General features: G+C 49.9%; 2 protein-coding genes across 2 annotated transcripts; one reads left to right on the top strand and one right to left on the bottom strand.

Annotated features, from left to right (window-relative positions):
- Positions 1 to 7,052: 7,052 nt before the first annotated feature.
- FUT2 (fucosyltransferase 2 (H blood group)) lies at positions 7,053 to 8,161 on the top strand. The gene has a single exon (XM_003406527.4). The coding sequence runs from the start codon at positions 7,055 to 7,057 to the stop codon at positions 8,159 to 8,161; it is 1,107 nt and encodes a 368-aa protein (XP_003406575.2). The 5' UTR covers positions 7,053 to 7,054.
- Positions 8,162 to 8,172: 11 nt separating this feature from the next.
- Positions 8,173 to 18,460, bottom strand: MAMSTR (MEF2 activating motif and SAP domain containing transcriptional regulator). The gene is made up of 9 exons (XM_064294019.1): positions 18,241 to 18,460; positions 17,101 to 17,142; positions 16,336 to 16,478; positions 15,946 to 16,143; positions 15,461 to 15,547; positions 15,065 to 15,259; positions 14,581 to 14,742; positions 14,436 to 14,490; positions 8,173 to 13,921 (listed from the first exon to the last, which is right to left on the bottom strand). Exons 1-9 carry the CDS (start codon positions 18,296 to 18,298, stop codon positions 13,638 to 13,640), a joined length of 1,224 nt encoding a protein of 407 aa, XP_064150089.1. The 5' UTR covers positions 18,299 to 18,460; the 3' UTR covers positions 8,173 to 13,637.
- Positions 18,461 to 18,725: the final 265 nt, after the last annotated feature.

Raw genomic sequence — 18,725 nt, 5'->3', positions numbered from 1 at the left:
GTGAAAACCCATCAGTCTCTGACGTTTTTCTTTGTAGCAATAATAGCACACATTTTCCGCATGTGCACATGTGCCAGGTGCTGTTTTAGTCCTCAGAGAGGTGAAGTCACTTGCCCAAAATCACACAGCTAATGAGTGTAATAGCCTGAAATACCTGCTGCAAGTCGAGTCTGTGCTCTCTTTTTGAGTCATTGTCTGAAGCACATTTCCTACTGAGCTTAATGAATTGAGGCTTTATTTCAGGGCTTCGAACTGGTTCAGTCGTGGCTGACATAGCAAAATTGGAACAGACCTGAATTTGTAAAACGTAAGTGTACCAGGGAAACCCTGGTGGTGTATGGTTAAGCGCTATGGCTACTAACCAAGAGGTTGGCAGTTAGAATCCACCAGGCACTCCTTGGAAACTCTATGGGGCAGTTCTACTCTGTCCTATAGGGTTACTATGAGTCGGAATCTACTCAACGGCAGTGGGTTTGGTTTGGGTTTTAGGTGTACCAGAATGATAACTGGAAGCCCTGGAATGGGACATTTGGAAGAGGTGTAGCAAGCCCTTTCAGGAGACTGGATTATTGCCAGGACTGTGGAAAGTGACACACATTCAAAGCAGCAGAGTTGGCCACCATCTTTGAGCAGGGCACCATGGTTCCTGACTCTGTCGGTCAAGAGTTTTGGTTGCTGGTTGCTATGCAATTTGCACGTTGCCCTTGCTTTCTAAGAGGGAGATTAAGTTTTTAGCAGGGTGTCAACCTGTAATTTTTCCTGTTCTGGTTATTGTTCTGGTACACCCACTCTTTATAAATTTGAGTTCGTCCTGGTTTTGCTTCATCGGCCATGACTGAACAGGGAAAAACCAGGTTGAAGCCCTGCTTTACTCTCATAAACAATGAGGAAGGGGACCTATCTGGATAATAAGGCCTGTGGTAAGGCTGAGAATCTCATGAGCATCAGCCGGGCAGTGAAGTAAACCTTGCTGAGCAAACCCAGCCTCCTGGCTCCCCTTATCTGAGTGGAAGGGGGCCAGCGGAGGGAATTATACACCCAGGAGTCCACTTCTGATTAGATTCAACTCCTGGGAATGGCCAAGGGGCCCTGACCCTCAGCTGGGTTGGTTCAATTCAGGACTAGGCATCTCGTTAACATGGCTGAGTTTTTTCTGGAAGGATAACTCTCATACAATCTTAATGGGCTCTGAGGGTTTCAGTAAAAACTTATAAATCAGAAACAGGGATATTGCTATGTTAAGCTCTGCGTCAACTTTTAACAGCCGTAATTACCCTGAAAGGACCACACCTGCATAACTTCTGGCAGCTTCTCAGGTTCAACCCTGTTTGACTCAGGCCCTGGGCTAACATACCCAGAAACCTTTTGCTGTAGTCTACCTTTGGTAAGAGACTCCAGGATATGCTGAGATTAAAACCTGCTTATGGGGAAGAGTTTTAAAAAGAGTGGGTGGAAACCTTGCTTTCACTGGGGAGGACGTGCCAAGTGCTTTGGAAAAGCTCAGAATCTGGGATGCCCTCATTCTTTTGACAGCTCCCAGATATCCCCATTCTGTCACCCAGATCCCAATCTTAGTCAGCTAGGGCCCATACCTGAACTTCTTTCCTTCCTTCCTTCTTTCCATTCCTATTCCCTACTCCCCTTCTTTCACTCCCTCTGGCCTTCCTTCCTTCCTTTCTCTGTGTCAATATGGCACAGGTGTTAGTCCAGCCCAAGCTTCAGAATGGCAAATCCCACCAATCATTTCTAGACCTAATCTTTAGCAATAGTAAAGTGTTTCCTGTGACAATGCAAAGTAATGATTGTTTGCTTTTCCTTATTGACTTGTAGCCACAAAATGTGGGCATGGGGAGGTCCAGAACAAATTTCTCTCCTGCTTTATTTTACTTACACAGCTCTCCTTATGCTCAGCAACCACATCTTCGAAGTCTCATCATTTTGGGGCCGTTGATTTGTCCCAAGGGACCTCAGGCAACAACTTACTTAGCTGCTTCACTCCACAAACCATCACTTTAGGTTTTCTGTCCTGGGTTGGTATCTTAGTTACCCAGTGCTGCTATAACAGAAATACCACAAGAGGGTGGCTTTAACAAACAGAAATTTATTTTCTCACAGTTTAGGAGGCTAGAGTTCTGAATTCAAGGCACTGGCTCTAGGGGAAGGCTCCCTCACTTTCTGTCCACTCTTGGGGAAGGTCCTTGGCTCTTTTTCAGCTTCTGTTTTGGTACTTTGGTGATCTTCAAGTGGCGTGACATCTATCTTCCCCCATCCCTGCTTGCTTAATCTCCTCCTTTTATAGCTCAAAAGAGATTGATTTAAGACACACACTACTTTAATACTGCCATATTAACATAACAAAGAAAACTGATTCCCAAATGAGATTATAACCACAGGTATAAAAACCAAACCAAATCTGTTGCCATAAGTCAATTCTGACTCATAGCGACTATATAGGACAGACTAGAACTGCCCCGTAGGGTTTCCAAGGATCAACTGGTAGATTCCATCTGCTACTCACTTGGTTAACAGCTGAGCGTTTAACCACTGAGTCACCAGGGCTCTACCACAGATATAGGGGTTAGGATTTACAACACATATTTTTTGGGGACACAATTCAATGCATAAAAGATAGGGTTTTCAGGGCCCCCCACCTTCAGTGATATCATAGTGAATCCTACATCTTCTCTGAAGGTCTGTTTGGTGCAACCACCCCACTCCTGGAACTAATTTCTGTTGCAGTTAGACTTGAAAAGAATAGGTTCTAAACTTCTCAAATAGAAGGAGTTTTTTTTTTTTTTTTTCCCCTGAGATTTCTTGGCCAGGAATGAAATTCTCTTGGATACACTTTTCATATCTGCCCAGGTATCTTCTGGTTGGTGGGTTCCTCTGCTTCAGCTTGCATATAACCCATCTCAGCCACCCCAACCCCTACTCTTTCCTTCAGCATCACCTACCAACTGCTGTTTGGTTCTTTTAGTAAAATTACTCAAGAGAGAATTTGATTGACCCAACTTGTCTTTTAGAGCCACCTTACACTTGTCATAGGCCACTGCCTAATGAATGGATAGGTCACTGTGGAGCCAGGTGTCCATCTTTAGTTCCATTGGCTGTGGCCAGGTTGGTAGGCAGGGTCAAGTGGTTGATTCCTTGGTGGGTGCAATTTTCTTTCAAAGGGGATATATAGGTTGTTGTTGTTGTTAGGTGCCGTCGAGTTGGTTCCGACTCATCGCAACCCTATGCACAACAGAATGAAACACTCCCCGGTCCTGCGCCGTCCTTACAATCCTTGTTATGCTTGAGCTCATTGTTGCAGCCACTGTGTCAATCCACCTCGTTGAGGGTCTTTGTCTTTTCTGCTGACCCCGTACTCTGCCAAGCATAATGTCCCTCTCCAGGGACTGATCCCTCCTGACGACATGTCCAAAGTATGTAAGATGCAGTCTCACCATCCTTGCTTCTAAGGAGCATTCTGGTTGTACTTCTTCCAAGACAGATTTGTTCGTTCTTTTGGCAGTCCATGGTATATTCAATATTCTTCGCCAACACCACAATTCAAAGGCGCCAACTCTTCTTCGGTCTTCCTTATTCATGGAAAGCTGGGGATATAGGTAAAACATGCAAATATGGACATCCCTTGAAACTGAATCCCCAGTATATGGTAGGTGCATATACTTGTTATTACCATATATAGACACGTATGTACGCTCAGTGTATAAAAGCCCACATTAAACAACGTATATAAACACAAAGTATATACCCCATATATATATACACACACGGACATATACATACATGCCATGTGTTGACAACACCTACACACAAAAAATATAAGCACATGCCCTTATATGTATACAACGTGTACACACCGTACAATACAATGTACACATGTTCTTTGGTATGCACAGTTTCACACACATTCATATGTGTACACAGTATGCGCATATTGTACAGATAAATGTGGCTATTTATATGCTGTGGGTGTCCATATACCCACATGCACACACAATATATATATATGCCCATATATACTTAGTCCCTGGGTGGTACAAATGATTAATGTGCTTAGCTGCAGCTGCTAACCAAAAGGTTGACAGTTCGAATCCACCCAGAGGCACTTTGGAAGAAAGGCCTGATGATCTACTTCCAAAGTATCAGCCACTGAAAACCCTGTGGAGCACAGTTCCACTCTGACACCTGTGGGGTTCCCAAGAGTCAGAAACTACTCAACAGCAACTGTTTTTAAACAGTATTTTGCTTTGTTTTCGGTAGAAGTGTACACAGCAAAACAAGTTCCTATTCAACGGTTTCTACACATACTGTTCACTGACACTGCTTACAGTCTTTGCGTTGTATCATTATTCTCATTATTTTCTTTCTAGTTGTTCTGTTCCCATTAACATAGTTTCACACCCCCCCAACTTTCTCATCTGTGCTTTAGAGTATTTGTTGACCTTTTTGGTCTCATATAGATGATTTTTTTCTTAAAGTGCAATTCTCAAGGGTGATATTTGGTACTTTCTGAACTAACCTGCTATTTAACCCAAAGGTGACTTGAGGGGATAGTTTTGGCTCAAGGCGTAAGTAGTATCTCAGGGCAATAGTTTCAGGAATTCCTCTCGTCTCAATGATTCCAGTAAGTCCGGATTTTTTTTTGAGAATTTGAAGTTCTAGTCTACATTTTCTCCCTTTCTATCAAGATGCATCTACTGTGGTCCTGCTGAGAACATATAGTAGTGGTAGCCGGGTACCATCTAGTTCTTCTAGTTCTTCAGGGTAGAGGGGGCCGTGGTTCATGTAGACAATTTGTCCTGTAAACTGGTTCTTTCTCTGAGTCGTAGGTTTCCCTTTTTTCTCTTTTGCTCCAGACAAGTAGGGACCAATAGTTGTATCTTAGCTGGCTGCTTGCAAGCTTTTAAGACCCCAGATGCTACTCACCAGCCTAGGATGTAGAACATAAACTTTATGAACTAAATTATGCCAGTTGACTGAGTTGTCCCATGAAACAATGATCCTAAGTCTTCAAACCAAGAAAACTAATCCTGTGAGGTGATTCGTTATGTCTAAGAAGTATCAGATTCTATGATCCTTATTTGTTTAATTGTATACATACACACTTACGTTCATATATATACATACACACAACTGGGTTTTTTTTTATATAGTCGTATAACGAACATGCTATATATACACACCCAGTGCACACACTTAAGTATAACACCCACATAAGCACACCTTCTACATACATACCTACATACACGTACCCACGTATACACACCCAATGACATACTGAAAGGTTCGAGTAGCACCTGAAGCCTTCTCAATTCAGGAGGAGGAGAGAGAATCACCATCAGCACGAAACTGATTCCTATTAGGTAGAGGTCAAACATACCTCCACTCTCCAACTTTTGTTTTTTTTAATATTTTATTGAGATTTTGGAGAAAATTTACATAGCAAATTAGGTTCTCTTTTAACAACTTCTATACGTATTGTTCAGTGACATTGGTTAAACGTTTCATAATGTGTCAGCATTCTCATTTCCATTCTGGCTGTTCTATTTTCATTAGTCTAGCTTCCTCGTTCCTCCTTACATTCTCGTCTTTGGTCTAGTGTAAATGTTGACCGTTAGGTCTCATTTAGGTGATTGTTTAGAGAAGCACAGTACTCGCGGGTGATATTATTTATTTTATGAGCCACTCTGACTTTTAAGTGATAGGTGACCACCAGGAGTGGTTTGAGTTCTAAGTTTAAAGGGTATCCCAGGGCAATAGTCTTGGAGGTTCTTTTAGTCTGTACTAGTTCAGTAAGTCTGGCCTTTTTTAGGAATTTGACATTTGTTCTACATTTTCTCCCATTCTATCTGGGATCCCTGACCTTTTTATCAATTCCATCCTTCTCATGGCACTCTCTACTTCTCTTCTGGGTTCAATAATCCATTGCAATGGCCACACAGAACTCACAGAGCATACTTACAGTTAAATGATTTATTAAGGAAGTAACAGGGTACAACTTGGGATCAGGATCAACAGGCTACAACTTAGAAGAATCAGGATCAGGAAGCATGCAGGCAAAGTCTGGGAGGCTCCCCTGAAGTGGAGAGCACATCCCTCCCTTCTTCAGTGCAGGACAGCTCTCTCAGCTTCTTTCAGCATGCAGGCTATTCTCTCTGCTGTGCACACCCCCTCTCAGCCATGCAGTCCTCCTCTCAGCCCCCTGAAGACAGGCCTCCTCTCAGCCCCCTGAAGACAGGCCTCCTCTCAGCCCCCTGAAGACAGGCCTTCTCTCGGCTCCCCTCAGGACAGGCCTCTCCACTCACTGCTAACTGACCCAGCTCATAGCCAGTGTAGCAGTTTTGTTCAGCTCTCTTAGCTGCAGGTTTCTGCTATCACCACTAACTCTGCGGCAGAGCCCCTTACCGGCCTGTTGCTGCCGGCTCTGCCACGGGGTCCCTTTGGGCTCATCACTGTCTTTGGCGTTACAGCACTTGACCTGTGTTATAGCTCTTTTAGGAAGTTCCTTGCCTCCTCTCTCTGCTTTTTCTCTCATCTTTCCTCTCTTGCCTTTTCTCCTTTCCTGCTTCTTTCTTCCTTTTCCAACCCCGGTGGGGTTGGTTGCATACATAAGCAAACTCCTTGTCAATTTTAAGCTCTGGCCTTCCACCGGGGCCATGAATTGGCCAATCCTCTCTTGGTATGCCACAGTCACTTAATTTGTGTAAGTATATTGACCAATCCCTGAAAAGTATGTAAAATAGACCAATCACAGGGCGGGCTGCAACCCAGGGCCAGACAAAAAGTATCAAGACATCCAGTTGTTTACAGGTTAACCAGGAAATGACAATGAACCTGGACAAAAGTAATAAACCCTCTGGGTTAGAAAACTAGGGCAAAAGTAGCTCCTAGGATCTTAGGGGAAAAAAATCTCTCAAGCTGTTTTTCCAAATAACGGAGGCAAAAGCCCACATAAACTCATTTCACCACACATACTCACATAAAGTAAACTCACACTCACATACACTCACACAATGTTTGCACACAAAGTCACACAGCCACATTCATGCACCACCCTAGGCCTCAGGTGACTGCCTCCATCTCCCAAGCTAATATTTCCTTTTCTTCCTTCCCAACAGCCATGATCAGCACTCCGGGGCCTTTCTCCTTTCCCAGGGCCCACTTCATTCTCTTTGTCTTCATGGCTTCCACCATATTCCACCTTCAGCAGCGGCTAAAGAAGATTCAACCAATGTGGGAGTTAGAGACGCAATACCAGAGTTACTCTCTGGTAACAGAGAGCTCCGGTAGCTCCCAGCCCAAGGGTATATGGACAATCAATGTACAAGGTCGTCTGGGGAACCAAATGGGTGAGTATGCCACCCTGTACGCCCTGGCCAAGATGAACGGACGACCCGCCTTCATTTCAGCCCAGATGCATAATACACTAGCTCCCATCTTCAAGATTACCCTCCCAGTCCTGCATAATAGTGTGGCCAACAAGATCCCGTGGAGGAACTACCACCTGAATGACTGGATGGAAGAGCAGTACCGCCACATCCCAGGGGAGTACGTCCGCCTCACCGGCTACCCCTGCTCCTGGACCTTCTACCACCACCTCCGTGCCGAGATCCTCCAGGAATTCACCCTGCAAGACCACGTAAAGGAGGAAGCCCAGACTTTTCTGCGGGGCCTAAAGGTGAATGGGAGCCGACCAAGCACCTTTGTGGGGGTCCATGTTCGCCGAGGGGACTACGTCCATGTCATGCCAAATATTTGGAAGGGTGTGGTGGCTGACCGGCGATACCTAGAACAGGCCTTGAGCTGGTTCCGGGGACGCTATCGCTCCCCCATCTTTGTGGTCACCAGCAACGGCATGGCGTGGTGTCGGGAGAACATCAATGCCTCCCGTGGTGATGTGGTATTTGCTGGCAGTGGGATTGAGGGCTCCCCTGGCAAGGACTTTGCACTGCTCACACAGTGTAACCACACCATCATGACCATTGGGACATTCGGGATCTGGGCGGCCTACCTTGCAGGTGGAGAAACCATCTACCTGGCCAATTATACCCTCCCAGACTCTCCCTTTCTCAAAGTCTTTAAACCAGAGGCAGCTTTCCTGCCAGAGTGGGTGGGAATTGAAGCAGACTTATCCCCACTACTCAAGCACTGACACTAGCCTGACTTTGGCTCTCTCCTCCCACTTGTGGCTCCCCCAAGGCCAGTTCCAAGGCTTGAGGAACATAATGTTACATATGCCAGGAACTTCCCTCTTGTATCAGGATGCTTTGGGCTGCAAGTAACGGAAGTCCCAACTAAACTATTTAAACAACATATCCATGGGTGTCATATGGCAAGATCAAAGGTGGTTCATGTCCAGGGTTAGTTAATCCAGCAGCTCAACTACGTCATCAGTGTCCCCCAGTTCCATTTATCTTCTAGCCGTGCGATGGTCTACACTTAGCCTGCCTCCCCCAAGCTCCCAAGATGGCTGCCACATGATGACTTTCCACAAGAGGCAGAAAAAAGCTCATTCTTACTGTAAGCCCTCCAGCAACTTACCTTCATATCTGATTGGCTAAAATTTTGTCACATAACCATGTAACCCAGCATGCAGCAAGACAAGAAGCCCACTGGAATTGGCTTAGCCTCGAAACAATACTCATCTCCTGCACTGGGGAGTTGCTCAGTCCCCTCTGAAGGACACGGTGGCTAGCAGAAAGAAAACTAGAAGAAAGGGAGAACAGCTGTAGAATAGACACAAGGATGCTCCAAACTGTTGTGTAGGTTGTTCACTATCTAAAAGTACCTGGCCGAGGGAGCAAGTAGAAATTAAATGAAGCCCACAGTCTACTCACCAAGTCGTGTGTTGTTGGGACTGTGTCCATTCAGAAGGCTCACTATTTTAAATTAGTCCAACTGTTGCTGTTGTTAGGTACCATAGAGTCAGTTCTGACTCATAGCAACCTTATGTACAACAGAACAAAACACTGGCCAGTCCTTTGCCATCCTCACAATCCTTGTTATGCTTGAGCTCATTGTTGCAGCCAATGTGTCAATTCATCTCATTGAGGGCCTTCCTCTTTTACACTGACCCTGTACTTTACCAAGCATGATGCCCTTCTCCAGAGTCTGGTTCCTCCTGATAACATGTCCAAAGTATGTGAGATGTAGTCTTGCCATCTTTGCTTCTAAAGAGCATCCTGGTTGTATTTCTTCCAAGACACATTTGTTCATTCTTTTGGCAGTCCATGGTATATTCAATATTCTTTGCTAACACCAAAATTCAAAGACCTCAGTTCTTCTCAGGTCTTCCTTATTCATTGTCCAGCTTTCGCATGCATTTGAAGCAACTGAAAATACCATGGCTTGGGTCAGGCACACCTTAGTCTTCAAGGTGACATCCTTGCCTTTCAACACTTTAAAAGAGGTCTTTTGCAGCAGATTTGCCCAATGCAAGGTGTCTTTTGATTTCTTGACTGCTTCTTCCATGGGCGCTGATTGTGGATTCGAGTAAAATGAAATCCTTCACAACTTCAATCTTTTCTCTGTTTATCATGATGTTGCATTATCAGTCGACCCAGAAACCAAAAAACCAAGCCTGTTGCCATCAATTCTGACTCATGGCAACCCCACGTGTTTCAGAGTAGAACTGGGCTCCACAGAGTTTTCAGTGGCCATGAATTTTCAGAAGTAGATCACCCGACCTTTCTTCCATGGAGCCAAAGGTTGGGTTTGAACCGCCAACCATTCAGTAAGTAGCACGGCACAAACCGTTTTTAAAGAAACATACTGGTTAGGTGCATCCAAGACCATATGCCCTCCCTCTGCAACCCTAGCTTCCTGGGCCTGAGACGATTACAACTGAGAACTAAGTGGCCAGCATGGCTCAATGAGCTTGAGATTCCATTCATTTTTTTCAGTAAATATTTGTGGCACATCTGCTACATGCTGGATAGTGAACACATCCTACAACATCCTTTTCTCTTGGAGGATACACTTGTAAACATCACATAGGCATCAATAAAATAATATTTATTTAACTACTGTTGAACAGAGCCATGCGGAGAGTTTATTATGTGGGCACCTCTGAGATCCTAAGTACATCTTAGGAGCAGTTCAAATCTATTATATGTCTGGATGAAAAAGCCAACATTTGCAAAGATTTTTATGGATCTCAATATTACAGTACTTTCTCCAGACTAAGGAACCCTGGTGGCGCAGTGGTTGCATGCTTGGCTGCCAAAAGATTGGCAGTTCAAACCCACCAGCTGCTCCTTGAGAGAAAGATGTAGCAGTCTGCTTCCAAGGAGCACCCAAAGCCATCAGCAACTGGAAGAGGAAGGAAGCGTCTTCCCCTAGAGGCTTCAGAGGGAGCAGGGAATTATCAACACTTTGATCTTGGACTTCTGGCTTCCAGAACTGTGAAAGAATTACTGTTATTTTAGGCCACTCTGTGAGTGGTACTTTGTTATGGTAGCTCTAGAAAACTAATATAGGGTATGGTATAGTGGCAAGTCTCCAAGTATGTCCCCCAATAACCATGCTTCCAGCATTCCCACTCTTGTGTGGTTAGAAACAATAAAAAGAAAAGAAAAAAAAAAACACTGCAGTCGAGTTGATTCTGACTCATGGTGACCCCATGTGTGCAGAGTAGTATTGCACTCCATAGGGTGTTCAATGGCTGTGACCTTTGGGAAGCAGGTCACTGGGACTTTCTTCCAAGACACCTCTAGGTGGACTTGAATCACCAACTCTTTGGTTAGTAGCCAAGCTTAACTGCTTGTGCCACCCAAGGACTCCGCTCATGTTGTCCCCTTCCATATCCAATCTGGGCTGGTCTGACTTGTATTAATCAATGGAATATGGTGAAAGTGATGTTAGGCTAGTTCCAGACCTAGTCTTTAAGAGACTGGCAGCTTCTGCCTCCTTCCATGGAAATGCTTACTGCTGGGAGCCCTGATCTGCCATGTAAGAAGTCCAGCTACCCTGTTGGAGAGATCACCTGGAGCAGGAGAGAGTGGTGAGACCACACAGAGGACAAGAGAGGTCCAGATGTCCCAGCAACCCAGCTGAGCCCAGTCTCCTAGCCATCCCCAACAAGGTGCCGAATGTGTCTGATTGCACCATCTTGGCAGTGCAGTTGGGCATTGCAGTGCAATGAATTACCTAATACGGCCCTTTCAGCCATAGTCTTTGTGATTCACACACAGTGATTGAATGCGACTGCAAGCAATATATATGGAACCCACAGGAAGGGATTGATCAGTTTTGCCATCCCGCTAGGCTTAAAATAAGCCATCCCAGAGGCGGGAGGAGAGGATCTCACCACCACCAAGAAAGAAGAACCAGGAGTGGAGCTCATCCTTTGAACCCAGGATCCCTGTGCTGAGAAGCTCCTGGAACCAGGAGACTGAGAGAGCTGTACCAATGAGGACAGTGAGAAGCGGTGGCAGAAAACGGTGGCAGCAGAGGCAGAAAATGGCACAGTGGGATTCCCAGCTCACGGAGTGAGAAAGCTGAGCACCTTTGGGCAGGAGTCTTGCTGGCAGAGTAGGGTGCCTTTGGGCACTTGGTGAAGCTAGGTTTGCTAAACCCACAGAGCTAGAGCTGAGTGTCTTTGGGCCAAGGCTTACTGCCGGGGTGGGGTGCCTCTGGGCACTTATCAGCAGAGCTAAAAGAGCTTAGTAACACTTGCCCAGGCAGGGCAGAGGCCAGGCCAAGGGACTGAGGAATCAAGGGCCAGGGAGAGACCTGCCTGCAGGCATAGCTGGGAAGAGTCTGTTCTGATCAAAGAACTGTATCCTGAGCATTCTGGAACCTGAACTACAACCAGTTACTTTCCTAATAAACACCATAATCATGAGTATTGTCTGTGAGCTCTGTGTGGCCACTGCAATGAGTTATCAAACCCAGCAGAGAAGTAGAGTGTCATGGGAGGGACAGACGGTGTTAGAATTGGTAAAGATGCCAGAGAAAGAAGGTATGTCTGACCTCTGCCTTGGAGCCAGCCTTGGGCTGTTATCCAGATTCTCCTTCCCCCTTGTGAAATTAGAGGAGGTCAGATGCTGCCGCCATGCCATTTTTTAGGCATCCAGAAGACTACATTCCTAGTTAACATCACATGGAGCTGAAGAACCACCCAGTCAAGCCTAGTCCACCCGTGGACTTGTGAGAGACCACAGATATCGCTCTAAGACTCTGAAGTTTGGAGATAGTTTGTTATTCGGCAATAATAAACCAAAATGGGGAGATTCAAAGACCCAGCTCCTTTACTTCAAGGTGAGAAAGAGTCTGGGATGTAATTTAAGTCTGGGATGTAATTTAAGTCTGGGATGTAATTTAAGCTCCTGAGCTCCCCACATAATCAGGCTGAGGCTGGAACTTCACTTGAAGTCGCACTCTTGCTTGTCTTCTTCCCCTTCACTGTCCTGTTTGCCTTACTCCTTTACTGGTTTCTCCAGTAGGAAGAAAAATTTTAAAAACTCAAACCCATCGCCACTGAGTTGATGCCAATTCATGGTGACCCCATGCTCCATAGGAGTTCCTTGGCTGTAATTTTTATGGAAGCAGAACACCAGGCCTTTCCTCTGCAGTGCCATTGAGTGGGTTCAATCCACCAACCTTTAGGTTAGGAGTCAAGTGCAAACCATTTGCACCACACTGGGAACACTTCTTTAATAAACCATTGGCACATGAATCTTGTTATAGGGTCTGCTTCCAAAAGAATCTGACCCCAGACACTTGGCTTCTGACATTTTCACCTCTAATGAAAACCTGGAGTCCCTGGGTGGTACAAACAATTAAGTGCTCCACTACTAACAAAAAAGTTGGCAGTTTGAACCCATCTACAGATGCCTCAAGGAACCCTGATGGCACCGTGGTTAAGCGTTTGGCTGCTAACCAAAAGGTCAGTGATTTGAACCCACCAGCTTCTCCATGGGAGAAAGATGAGGCAGTCTGCTTCCGTAAGATTTACAGCCTTGGAAACCCTAAGGGGCAGTTCCACTCTGTCCTACAGGGTCACTATGAGTCGTTATCTATTTGATGGCAAAAAACAACAGAGGAGCCTCAAAAGACAGGCCCGGTGATCTGCTTCTGAAAGGCTACAGCCTTGAAAACCCTATGGAGCACAGGCCTACTCTGCACATATGGGGTCACCATGAGTCGAAATGGACTCTACTGCACCTAACAACGACAACAATGAAAACCCAGGGGTCTGGCTCACTTATTCTCCCTCCCCACTCTTCCCTGCCTCTCTCCTGCATTCAAAAAGCAGAGACCTCCTTCCAGATCCCCTGACAACAGGCGGCCATGTAGTCAGAGGGTGGGGGAGGAAAAGTGGGAATGAAAACATCCATGAGGTTTCTGAAGGAAGCAGCAAGCAGTTTGTTTACCCTGATCAGCAGCTGAGGAACCTCCAACCACACATCTATGAGGGGGATCATATGCAGGTCAGGCAGGCAAAGGCCTGTAGTTTGGCAAATTGGCATCCTTTGCGGGGTTAGGTGGTGAGAGGGGTTGTCTCAGATCCCGTGTTTGTGGTGGGAGGGGCTGTGTTGATTGATCCATCCCCTTTCCTCAGGAAGTCTCTCCTCCACCACCTCCCTAACCCCACCAGCTCTCAGTCTCTGGAAACCAGGATTCCATCACCATGAATCCTCCAGTAGGTCCCACAGCCGGGTGCCGCTGGAGTCAGAGAAGTCGGCAGAGAAGATGCTGGGGGCTGGGGGCCCACAGCCAAGCGGGGGACCCCCGCTCAGAGCCTCTAGCCAGTCCAAGGAGTCCATGGGGCCCCTGGGAGCGGGGGAAGGGGAGTTCGTGGGGGAGGGGAGTGAGGAAGAGAAGACAGATGAGAGGCCTTCAGAGTCCGGGGAGGGGGACAGCACGTCGAAGGAGCCGGGGAAGTCCAGGGGGATAGGGGGGAGCAGGTCTACGGGGGAAGGAATGGAGGGTGAGCTAAGGAGATCAGGGATCAGGCTCCCAGCCTACTCATCCCTCGGACCTGTAGTCCAGAGTCTCAGCCCCCTCCTCCCTCAGACCCTGGAGTTGGGGCCACTCTTCCCTCAGACCCAAGAGTCCAGGTCCCCCCTCCTCTCCTCCCTCGGACCAGGGAGTCCAGCCGTCAGCCCTCTCCTCCCTAAGATCCTGGAGTCCGGGGCCCTCCTCCCTCAGACCCGAGAGTCCGGGGCGGGGGCCGGTCCCCTCCTCCCACGGAGCCGGGAGTCCAGGCCTGGGGCCTCTCCTCCCTCAGACCTCAGACCTGGGAGTCCGGGCCCCCCCCCCGCCCCGTACCCTCCTCCTTCGGAGCTGGGAGTCCAGCCCTCGGTGCCTTCCTCACTCAGCCGGGAGTCCGAGCCCCTGGGCGCCTCCGCCTTCTCCGTGAGGACCCAGTAGCCCGGGCCACGAACCCTCTTCTCCCCCAGATCTAGGAGTCTGGCTCTTACCCTCAGGCTCCACCGGATCCTCCAGGATGTCATCGATGCCCCGGTTCGGAAGCAACTGCGGAAGGGCAGAAGCAGCGTGAAACTGGGACTGCACCCGGAGCCCAACCAGGGACCCCGAGCCCCTCCTCGGCCCACTTCCTCTCACCTGCGCCCTCCGGATCGCTTCCTGCAGCTCCTCCTCTAGAGTCAGGGCCGCAGACGTCGGTGCTGAGGAAGGGGTCAGGGATGGAGCTGGAGCCGGAGCTGCCACGAGGGTGTCAGAGGCTCGCGGAAGAGGCGGCAGATCAGACGCTGGGGCTGACTTAAGCTAGATCCGAAGAGAGCTGGTTCTTATAAGTCACGCCCACTTTGCACACCCCCACCCACTGCGATCTGTGGCTCCGCCCCACACCCAGTCCTTCCTTCATCGCCCCGCCTTTGGCTGCGCCCCTATTCTTTCATTGGCTTCACTTTCCTTAGTATCCGCCCCCTTGCTCTAAACCACGCCCCAAAGCTTCCACGGCGTCCAACGCTAGGCCTCGCCCTCCACACTTCATTGGTACTTGTTTTCTGACTATCCGCCCCATCCTACTATGTATCCCCTTCATTGGTCCACCCGCCTGTAGCCCCGCCCCAGGTCCCGCCCTCACCGTGCCCTGTCGCCGGGCGGCTCCTAGGGCCTTGGGCCTGAGGCGCGGCCAGGGAGCCCCGGCGGGACAGTCCTCGCGCCGCGGTTTCGGCCGCTCGCGGGGCGGAGCGCCGCCGCGCATGCGCTCCAAGAGCATCGACTTGGTCCCCGACACCGGGAGACCCCGTAGGCGCAGCTGCTGCCGAAGCTCTGAGACCTGGAGTGGGGAGCGGGGAGAGGCTGTGCAGGGCGGGCTCCCGGGCGCAGGCGGGAGCGGGGGCGTGGCATTTGGACACCCACTCCTGAAAAGGATGGAACTGGGGAACCTGGACTTTCCGATGGGGCAGAGGCTGCAGGGCTAGACCTCTGGGCTCTGCCAAGGGAGAGAACCGCCTGGGAGGTTACTCCCCAAACTCACCGTCAGCTCCTCCAGTTTAAGGGTCTGAAGCTCCAGCTTGTGTGGGAGAGGCGATGGGCTGGGGGCTGCAGGTGGGGAGGGAGTGGACTTCATCCTGGCAATAGTCCTGAGGGGGAACAAAGGTTAGAAGGGGAAGAAGGAACGAAGGTGTTCTAGGGTCTTTAAGAACAGAGGTTCAACAAGATTCAGGAAAGCAAAGATTTAGGGATCAAACACAGGAGATTTCTGTGCCTGGGAGAGGAGGAACTGGGGGCTCAGACTCTTGAGACCTGGAGATAGAGGCTGGGGGCCTTGACTCCTGGGTTCCTGGGGAGCTGGGGGCCTGGACTTTGGGATCCTGGGGAAGGATGAAGCTGGGGTCCCAGACTCTTGAGTCCTGATGAAGAGGGGATAGGGGCCAGGACTCCAGGGCTTGGCCTGGACTCTAGGTTTGTGGGAGGAGGATCACAGGGGCTTGAGTTTCTGGATCCCGGGAGAACAGAAACAGGGGGGCCATACCTAGGATGTGGTTGCTGTGAGTTTGTCCCTTCCCACAGAGGTGGCCCAGGGGGTCCCAGAGCCGTCCCCTCAGCCTGAAGCTCTCCCCTGGACCCTTGTCTTGGCTCTGGGGGCATGTATTGATGGTAGGTCAAGTTCCCCTTGGGCTTGGGGTCCCTCCAACGTTGGGTGATCTTAGAGGACTCCTGTAAAAGCAGGTAGGATTTTGATGTTACATCCTGCAGCTCCACTCCCACCTTCCTGCCCCAGAGCCTCATGCAAAGTATGGGGTCCACTTGGGAAGACCAGAAAGGGGCAAAAAGAGCATCCTTAGCAGCAAAAAAGAGCAAGGCTAGATCCTCAGGACCACTTACCCTCAGTCCAATCTTGAGACTCACCTTCTTCGGAGACTTCCACAAGCAGTATTCTGGCTCAGGGAGCAGGACCCCAGGGCTGAAGAGGAAAGGGGTAGGGCCCGAGGGAGAGACTGGGGCCCCAGCGGCGGGGCCTGAGGCTGAGATCCACGGATCTGAATCCGAGACTGGAGAGAAGGTGAAAGATCCTGAGAGGCCTACAGGCGGAGAGCCAGGCAGGGAGGAGCAGGGCTCTCCAGAAAGGCCTGCTCTGGAGGCCCCCGGGCCCCCAGTGCAGAAGGGCAGGCTCAGAATGCAAAACCCAGAGTCTCCAACAAGTGGGGAGGAGCTAGGTTCGGGGACTCCTAGATCTGAGGGCAGAGGGACGGGGACCCAGACTTCTACATTCTCAAGAAAGGCCGAAACCATGTCTTAGGTTACCAAGGGGTGTGGGAGCTGAGTATCACAAATTTCTGGGATTTTTGCAGGGCCAGGGTGAGGCCTGGAGTCCCAGTTCTTAGGAGAGGTAGAAACTGAGATTCTTATAAGTGCCAAGTGTGGAGTCCCAAGAAACAGGGTCTGGATTCATGCATCCCATGAAGCTGAAGAGCAGAAGGCAGGGCTTCTATGGGGTCGGGTAGCGGGGACCTGGACTCCTGGGTCCTCAGCAAAGGACAGGATTTGATTTCTGTGCTTCGGGGCTGTGGGGGATGGAGGCACAGGAACCAGCTCAAGGTATCTGGCTGCCGCACTGCAGGGACCTCCAGGGGAGTGGGTCACCATGCCCTCCCTTTGGGGGCCCACACTTACTCGGGTCCTGATAGCAGCGTCTGTGAATCCGCAGCTGGAGGACTGTGGAGGGAGGAGGGAGGTGGGAGAAAGAAGGCGGGAAGGGAGTGTCCAGGAGCCTGGCCTAGCAGGCGGCGCGAGCTGCAGTTGTTGGCGGGCCACGCGTGCCCAGCCCCCTTACACACCCGATGCAAGCGGGTGGGCGGGCAGCCGGCTCCCTTTCCCGGGCCTCCCGCCTTCTCCTGCCAGCGATGTGCCGAGGGCCAGAGCCCAGAGCCGTTCTGGGGCTAGGAGCCAGCCAGTGTTCCCGCAGGAGTCCGCCCTGCCCCAGCTCCACCTGCCCCCTTCGAAAGCCTGTGCCCACCCCCACCCCACCCCCGCACAATCGCCATCTTGGCAGCCTGGCCCATTTGTACCCTGCCTCCTTTTCTGTGTGCACCCTACTTTGCACATGCCTGCTCCCATCTGCACTACCTCTGGGCCTTGCCATACTCACCCCCTTTGCACATCCATCCTATAAACACATCTCTCTGAGCTCAAGGTTTGCACTTTTGCACAGTCTTCATCCTTGGTTCACTCATCTCAGCACCCATCCTGCCACTTCACTCACTATTTGCATACTCAGGATTCACCCCCATTTTGGAGCAAGGGTTCTCCTTTGCACATTTCTGCTCTTCTCCATACACATGCACCCTGTGGTACACGCCTTGCTGTCTGCTCGCTGGAGTCTTTGCACCCACCCAATCACAGAAGCACACTCCTTTGCACACTCAAGGAACTGGCCCTCTGTGCTACTTCTGAGAACCTACTTGCATGCTTTCTGTCTCTCCTGGCCCAAAAGCTTGGCCTTTGACACTCACAAGTCTTGATAGCTCATTGTCCTTTCAGAAGGGAGTCCTCAATCACTGTGCTCCACTGCTTTGCACACGTCAATGTAAGCCCTTCTGCACGCCCACCCCCAGCAGCCCACTCCCCACTGCTTATATAAGCATTATTCATTCAGCCACTCATTTACCCACCTCAACTCGCCCCCTCCCTCCTTAAGGCACAAGTGACCTTTTGCACAGGAAACACACGGTCTCCCTCATGGCCTACTCTCCCCCTCCCCCTACCGTGCACACTCCCAGAACCCACACCCCACGCACACAGAGAAGCCTTTACCAGAACGGAACTTGGAGCGAATGATTTGGGAGCGCTGGGAGGAAGCCGCCAGGGTCATTGCCAAGGCCGGGATGGGGACCTGGACTGGGGGGAGGTCAGGGCCCCCACAGGGTGCAGGGCCAGATTGGAGGTCAGAGGCTGTCCTTGTGTGTGACTTACAGGGAGAGGAACTGAGGGAGTTCAGGATGGGAGAGGCTTCCCTCCAGCCATAACAGCTTGATCCTGGGAGAGGAGGGGCTGACGGACTGGACTGCAGGGTCTGAGGGAGGGTGCTGGGGGATCAGGACTCCTGGGTCTGAGAGAGAAGGAGGCTGGTGGAGGGGTGTTCAGGACTCCTGGGTCTGAGGGAAGAGGAGGCTGGGGTCTGGATTCCTGAGTCTGAGGGAGGAGGGAGCCTGGGGCCAACGACTCTTGGGTCTGAGGGAGGAGGGGGCCAGTGGCCTGGACTTCTGGGTCTGGGGAAAGAGGGGGCTGGGGGCCAAGAC

This window comes from Loxodonta africana, chromosome 11 (assembly GCF_030014295.1).
Source record: "Loxodonta africana isolate mLoxAfr1 chromosome 11, mLoxAfr1.hap2, whole genome shotgun sequence".
In the NCBI taxonomy this organism is placed as follows: domain Eukaryota; kingdom Metazoa; phylum Chordata; class Mammalia; order Proboscidea; family Elephantidae; genus Loxodonta; species Loxodonta africana.
The sequence above is the reverse complement of the archived record's forward strand: the minus strand, read 5'-3'. Positions and strand labels throughout refer to the sequence as shown.

What these genes read in the sequence shown, in the direction of transcription:
- MAMSTR (XM_064294019.1), bottom strand. Translation starts at nt 18,298, where the DNA reads ATGACCCTGGCGGCTTCCTCCCAGCGCTCCCAAATCATTCGCTCCAAG. An exon ending in TCGCTCCAAGTTCCGTTCTG is followed by an intron (nt 17,143 to 18,240) that starts GTAAAGGCTTCT and finishes CTCCCTCCACAG; the next exon opens with TCCTCCAGCTGCGGATTCAC. An exon ending in ACGCTGCTATCAGGACCCGA is followed by an intron (nt 16,479 to 17,100) that starts GTAAGTGTGGGC and finishes CCTTCTCTCCAG; the next exon opens with TCTCGGATTCAGATCCGTGG.
- FUT2 (XM_003406527.4), top strand. Translation starts at nt 7,055, where the DNA reads ATGCACCACCCTAGGCCTCAGGTGACTGCCTCCATCTCCCAAGCTAAT.